We start from the raw sequence: 7,500 nt of genomic DNA, 5'->3' as shown, positions 1-7,500 counted from the left end.
CACTTCAATAGGCCCCGCGCCTCACACAGGACGTGCAGAGACTTGGCTCTGTCACACAGCCCGGAGGGCTGATCAAACGCCGGAGAGAGAAGGACAGCAGTGGAGCTCCATTGTCCAGCTCTGCTGTTGTCCTTCTCAGAGCTGCTGCAGTAGCATCGGAGGGCCACTAGGAGGCAGAAGAGGACCCCCAGTGTGGCGGTGGGGGAGCTTGACGAGCCGTAACACACACATGGGCACATAAAAAGGGAATGTTCACGTCAACCAGGGGTGGAATTGCAGCCGCACCAACAACATGATGAAATAAAGTACCTTCGTTGCGGGAGCGAGGGCGAGTGCAAGTGGCTCCAAGGCTCTTTGATCCAATGCGGATGTAGAACTGAACCAGCCTAAACCAGCAGGAAAACAGCGGGTTACACAAATCTGCATTATCTAAGACTACATTATCCACGTCAAGCACAACGAGTTACCATAAGAAAATGTTCTCAGTCTGAACACCATCTTCAGTGGCATCTCTACAGTAATTTCCTGTGTATTAGCCACATTGTGTATAAGCCGCAAGACAGTGTTTTATGCAAGTTAAAAGAAACAAAACCATATTAATACCATATTAACTGCCCCCGTGCATTAACCTCATAGCCGAAGAAATTTTGCAAAATCAATGTATCACCCGCGGCTAATAGTTGGAGAAATTACAGATAAGCAAATCAAATGTCCATGTCCACACTAAGACATCTATTGTGTCTCAGCAGGTATACAAGCTTAGATATGTGTCCACTGATAACATGTTCGGCACTGAGCTGAGTTCTGGTCCACAGTGCTGTTGTGGGGCAGTGTGGGCACTGACCGTGTGTTGGTGGTGTCCAGGGGGACGGTGCGGGCCTCTCTCCGCCCGGAGCTGCTGAAGTAGAGGGCCTTGCCCTCGCTGATGGAGCCACAGCCGCTGCCGATCTGTCCCCCACTCAGGCTCTGCCACAGCGGGCTCAGCTTCCCCTCGAAGCCCTCGGCCAGCTCTGTGGGACTGGCCACGGCTGGCACACAGCTGTCCTGCTCCACTGGAGAGCGCGCGCGCACCAACACACAGACACAGACGCAGACACAGACACAGACACAGACACACACACACACACACACACACACACACACACACACACACACACACACACACACACACACAGACACACACACACACACACACACACACACACACACATAAACACACAGAACACAAAATCAAATATTTAACAGGCTTAACAAAATGACTTGCATCATGGTTCCCCTCTGTCTCTCTATGGCTCTGCTTCAGCTATAGTGTGTCCCAGTGACTTCCGTTTTACTTCCGCTACAAGGGACCTATCTCTCTGCTTCAGGTATAGCTATAGCTCTTCCACCTTCACGGCCATCTAATCTGCCCTGTGGTGCTGGCGTCCTCACCCGTGTGGCCCATGTCACAGAAGCAGACCCCTGAGATGCAGTCCCCGTGGCCGCCGCAGTGGTTGGGGCACGGCTCGGAGATGTAGACGCCGTCCAGAGCAAAGGCCGGAGCGTCGCGATGCACACTGCTCTCCTGGAACCAGCGGAACCGCGTTTTACTGAGGAGAGAGAGAGAGAGAGAGAGAGAGAGAGAGAGGGAAGAAGAAGAAAAAGGTAAAGGAAAAGGAGAAGAAGAAGAAGCAGGTGGTGTTGGTGATGAGAACACCAAATGAACTGAGATCGCTGATACCTTTTATTCAATATTTTTCATCACACCGATTTAATGGAAACTTTAAAGGAAATGGCATTTCACACTCACACCTGAAGCACCCACTTCATATAATGACCGTGACCCTGTCCCATGTGTTACCTGGCGGCCACATTGCGGGGGATGACCACGGTGACTCTGGTCCAGCGCTCGTAGTCCCCAGTGTTGTAGACGGTGGGCTCCCGGAGCTCCCGAGAGCTGCCCTCGCAGCCCCCGACCCCAGGGGATCCTGGGTAACAGCCCTCCCGCACCAGTGCCCAGGTGCGTCCAGCGTCATGGGAGTACTGCAGAAGCACCGGGGCCGACGTGCTGAACTGGGACTCACAGCCAATGTTCAGCTGGAGAGAGAGAGAGGGAGAGACAGTCATTGGGTGTGAGAAAGCGAGAGACAGAGAGAGAGAGAGAGAGAGAGAGAGAGAATTCCTTTGTTTTTCATAGCTATCTATCACTATGTGTGATTGACATTTTGTCAATATAAAGATAATGAGCATCATAATATTATACAGAGAGCTAGTGCGTTTTGGAGGAAGAGTGCACAGTAACACATTCCTAGTGCTTTATTTTCACTACACATACAGATGAGTGGTCACGCGCTGTGCTTCCTAAGCACCTTAGGTAAGGCAAGACAAGTTCATTTATATAACGCATTTCATACTATGTGCTTTACATAAACAAAAGCAAAGAGTAACGGTAAATAAACACATAAAAGGTCAACAGTTAAGTAAATAGCTGAATAATTAAATACATAAAACAGAATTAAGACAGAATTAAGACATAAAAAATACAAAGTAGAATAATAAAAAGACAGAGTGCATAACAACTTCCAATTACTGGAACACGCCACACCTCCAGTTATACTGTTAAAGTATACATTTAGCTATACACCAGCTAAACCAAACACCTCCAGTTATACTGTTAAAGTACACATTTAGCTATACACCAGCTAAACCAAACAAAGCCCATCAGACAGATTTTGGAGCGGTCAACAGTACATTGACATATCCTCTGTCCACGTTTGATTATCTATGGGCACAGCACCAACCTTAAACTGCAGGGTGTATCCAGGCCGGAGTGCCAGGTCCCGGGTCACGGCCACCCTGTCGCCATCGGAGCGTCCGAACACCATGGCGGAGGGCGTGGGCGCGCAGAAGCTGCCATTGTGCTCCTTCTCCATGCCCTCGTTGCCCAGCATCAGCCACACGCTCATCTGGTTCAGCGGGTAGTCGAACGCCGGCTTCTCATAGAAGTTCTGGACAGGAGGAGATCAAGGGCAGATGACTTAGGCCTCCTTTGAGGCAAAGCAAGGCAAGCTTATTTCTATAATGCATTACATACACAGGGGTACAATGTGCTTTACATAGCACGTAAATAAAAGTATAAAAGCTTCGCATCACCATCGTAAATACATGACACTTACTATGGTTTAGTCCAACAAGTACTCCTACTAAAGTGTGGGAGGTTTAAACACTGTATACGAACAGAGTACGCCAGAGTACGCCAGAGCACACTGAGTTTTTAGTCTGTCGGTGGTAAGTGGCGGTCATATTGTCTGTCAGTGATGACGGCATGGTTGCCCCTGGTGATGGTCAGTGGATAGGTGGGCTCTCACCTGAGGGAGGGTGGGGTTGGCCATGGGGATGATGTGCTTCTCTCTTTCCGACAGGATGATGATGTCGTCGATGGCCCACTGGTCGTAGCCCTCGCCCGAGTGGAGTGGCTGCCACCAGCGGAAGCGGGTGCAGGGCGTCTTAGCCGCCAGGGGCAGCTCGTAGTGGACAAATCTGCAGTGGAGAGGAGGGCAGACCCAATTAACCCGAGGTCTTAGCAAATAAAAAACCTTGCTGTTGATGAAACTGGTGAAGCATGTCTTCCAACCCCCTTGACAGTACCAATATCAGTGCAGTCCTTCTGGACAAACCTGTTCTGAGAGACACAGTTCTCCCAAGGTCTTAATAAAGACCTTTTTTTCATTAAAACCTTAGCATTGATAAAACTGATTCAAAAGCAGCATGCTTCCCAACCCCCTAGACAACAGTAATAGCAGTGGAGTGGAGTGATATTCTTAATGAAACCACTTTGTCCTTGATATTAAGTAAACGACTCCCAGAGCTCACTAACGGAGGTCAAGGACAAAAAAATAACCCTAATATTGTAATATTGCCACTGTGAAAAGACTTCTAAGTGTTCCATTGCTCTGATCTGCTAAGTGTTCCATTGCTCTGATCTGACACACACACACACACACACACACACACACACACATAAACACACAGAACACAAAATCAAATATTTAACAGGCTTAACAAAATGACTTGCATCATGGTTCCCCTCTGTCTCTCTATGGCTCTGCTTCAGCTATAGAGTCTCACAGTGTGTGTGGTGTTTGGGGTATTTGTGCGGTGGACACCTGGGTTTGGTGAAGTCGGTGAAGTACATCTCGGCGATGAGACCCCAGCTGATGCCCCCATCGTTGCTGTACTGCAGCAGGACTCCCTCCTCGCGGCTATCCGCCTGGTTACACTCTGCCCAATCCCCGCCCACGCGCAGGTAGAACTGCACAAACTCCGCCCACTCGGTGTCCAGATCCCAACTCACCAGCTGTCTCAGTCCAGCCTGAACACAAACAAGGACACGCACGCATGCACGCACACACACACGCACGCATGCACGCACGCACGCACGCACACACACAGACACACACACACAGGCACACACGCACACACGCACACACGCACACACACAGACACACACGGACACACACATACACAGACACACACACACACACACACACACACACACACACACACACACACACACACACACACACACACACACACACACACACAAACACAAACTCAAGACAAAAAAATTCCACAGTAGCAATCCTAAACTCAATCTTTTACTTTCCCTGGTATGCTTTTTGTTCTATTAATCTTTTATGAGTACAACAACAGCGGTACATTTCAGTTCTAAAGCTTTCAACAAACTTGCTTGTACAACTCAGAATAAACTCTGTGCGGTTTGGATGTGACGTTATAAAACACGTTGCTTATAAAACACGTGTCAGTGGACTGAATGTGGCCGTAACGGTACCTTGCTGAAGTACAGGGAGGAGCCAGAGGAGACCACGCCGCAGCCCTCATCTGGGGTCATGACCTCTCCACCAATCACCTCCTGCCAGGTGGACAGCAGGGTGTCCTGAGACTCGAAGTCGGACACGACGCTGGAGGACAGCTGAGAGGTAGGCTGGCAGTCGGCCCCAGAGAAGCCCTCATCACACCTGCGGGACAGTGGGGGAGGGCTCCGATGGTCATTGTATCGTTTATGGAATAAATAAACACACACACTGCAGCAGAGCAAAGGAGTTCAAAGTACAAAGATCAGACGATCAACACCCATCAATCGGTGTGGTGAGTTCAAGGACACCAGATGTTTCTGCTTCACAAGAACAGGTGCTAGTGTTATTGGTGTTAAGTTGAATTATATATTAATACATAAATGATCAATTACAGTCACATTAGCAGTTTCAATTCGCAGTTCAATCGACACACATGGTGATCATCTGATGGAGCCTTAATCTATGACATGTTTCCGGATGGACAAACGACACCGAGAGCGTAGAAACTTTGAAAGCAAGAGCAAGCAGAAGACAGAACCGGTGAGCGGCCCGATGCGAACGTCATTTCTGTGCTCTCGCTCATAATTGTTACAGTCGTGATAACAGTTTCATTCACCACAAGATTATTTTTCATCCCTCAGTTTCTGTATTTACACTCTCGATTCCTGAATCTGCGCTCGTTTTCCTTCTTAATGCATAATTAAGGGAACTAACTGACACCATACACCTGCCATTGCTATCTGTAAGTGGCTTTGGAATAAACTGTGAGTGTAAACTTATTGCAACCGTTCCAAAGCGTCTGATGTGTAAGTGTGTGCACGAGTGCTGGTGCTGACGGGTGTGTCCCCCTCACCGGCAGTGTCCGTGGTCACACCAGCCGTGGCCGTGGCACATCTGTGGGCACTGCTGCCCGATGTAGATATCATCCAGCGCCCACTCGTCCTGCTCGCTGTAGTAGTTCTGGATCCAGCGGAACCGCGTGGCACTGGACCTGCAATACAAACCCCCGGTCAGCTCAGAGCATCGGACCCCAGGCAAACGCTGCCTCAGAAATCCATGAGGAGATTAGACTGAGAGTCTGCAGGCAGCACCAAAAAGATAATATCAAATAAGCACCTGGCATTTCATAAACCCGGAACTTTACCAATGAGAGTGTAATTCCCTGTGCAAACACACATATGGGGGAGAAGCTCTCAGAGTAAAGCTTCTGCAGCATTATGCATGGAGGAGCAAAGAGCAGTCACAATGTCCACCTGCATAACACTCCTACCTGCATGCATCACGCTGCTGTATGAATCATATGAGTAATAGCAGGGGCTAAATATCGCTCTACTGATGGAATATGACACTCTGTTCACCCCCCTCCCCCATCTCAATATTTTGGTACATGCCGGTGCATGTGTGAGAGTGATAAACGGGTGAGATATGGCACGCGCCAGCACGTTTACGAGGGGCTGTCAGGGAGGCGCGTTTGACAACGTGGTGACCCACAACAGGATTGCGAGGTGACCTCGACCCCCCCTTCTTTAATCAGAGAGGTGTGGGCAGGCATCTTTAGGCCTGATTTACAAGGCTAACCCCGTGACCTTTTATCATGGTGGAGAATTGCGTTAGGACACCTTTATTTACAAAGCAGAGACGAGCAGTGCGTGTGTGTGTGTGGGGGGGGGGGGGTAAAGGCAATATTTGCTACTGATATTGAGAGGAAAGCAAGGCTAGTGTGTGTGTGTGTGTGTGTGTGTGTGTGTGTGTGTGTGTGTGTGTGTGTGTGTGTGTGTGTGTGTGTGTGTGTTTGTGTGTGCGTGTGCGCCTGTGTCAGCAATATTTGCTACTGAAATTGAGAGGAAAGCAAGGCTAATGTATGTGTGTGTGTGTGTGTGTGTGTGTGTGTGTGTGTGTGTGTGTGTGTGTGTGTGTCGCTCACCATGTCTTGTGTGGCAGGGGGAGGGTGATTCTCCTCCAGTTGCTGAACTCTGAGGGATGGTAGATGCTGGGCGCTGTGTACTCAGAGCAGCTGGGCATCCCTGGGAGACAAGCCTGCACCACAAACACCAGCCATGAGTGTACACACACACACAAAGGCACACACGCACATACACACACAGATGTACACACGTATACACACACACACACACACACACACACACACACATACGAAGGCACACACACACATACACACACACATGTACACAGGTACACACACACACACACAGACACAGACACACACACACACACAGACACAGACACAGACACACACACACACACACACACACACACACACACACACACACACACACACACACACACACACACACACACACACACACACACAGAAACTACAGCCTAAGCCCAAAGAGCAGCAAAACCTCCACCAGAACAGTAACAATTACAAGCCATGGGCGACAGAAAAGTCGGTACATTCAAGATGAGTTTCCGGAATGAAGCCATTTTTGGGGGGCTTCACGCTGGCGTTTGCTGCTGAATGAAATGAAGACAGAAAGCTGTGTTGGCCGGCCGACACCAGAGAGCCTGTCTGACTAATTTCCTGTTGAATTGAACTGAAGCCGAGGCTGCTGAATGAATAATCAGAGACAAAGCTGTCAACAGCACAGCAGCTTAGTCAACCCAATTTGTGACATGGCTC

General features: G+C 49.2%; 1 protein-coding gene across 1 annotated transcript in view; it reads right to left on the bottom strand.

The window, feature by feature from the left end:
- reln (reelin) overlaps positions 1-7,500 on the bottom strand; it is a 134,045-nt gene that overhangs the window by 26,758 nt on the left and 99,787 nt on the right. The window contains 10 exon segments of the mRNA XM_042110561.1: positions 310-386; positions 845-1,052; positions 1,432-1,589; positions 1,841-2,076; positions 2,781-2,987; positions 3,348-3,519; positions 4,146-4,351; positions 4,832-5,018; positions 5,710-5,847; positions 6,781-6,893. Coding sequence (XP_041966495.1) covers positions 310-386; positions 845-1,052; positions 1,432-1,589; positions 1,841-2,076; positions 2,781-2,987; positions 3,348-3,519; positions 4,146-4,351; positions 4,832-5,018; positions 5,710-5,847; positions 6,781-6,893 — 1,702 coding nt within the window.

This window comes from Alosa sapidissima, chromosome 11, assembly GCF_018492685.1.
Source record: "Alosa sapidissima isolate fAloSap1 chromosome 11, fAloSap1.pri, whole genome shotgun sequence".
Classification (NCBI taxonomy): domain Eukaryota; kingdom Metazoa; phylum Chordata; class Actinopteri; order Clupeiformes; family Clupeidae; genus Alosa; species Alosa sapidissima.
This window is presented reverse-complemented; position numbering and strand designations above follow the sequence as displayed.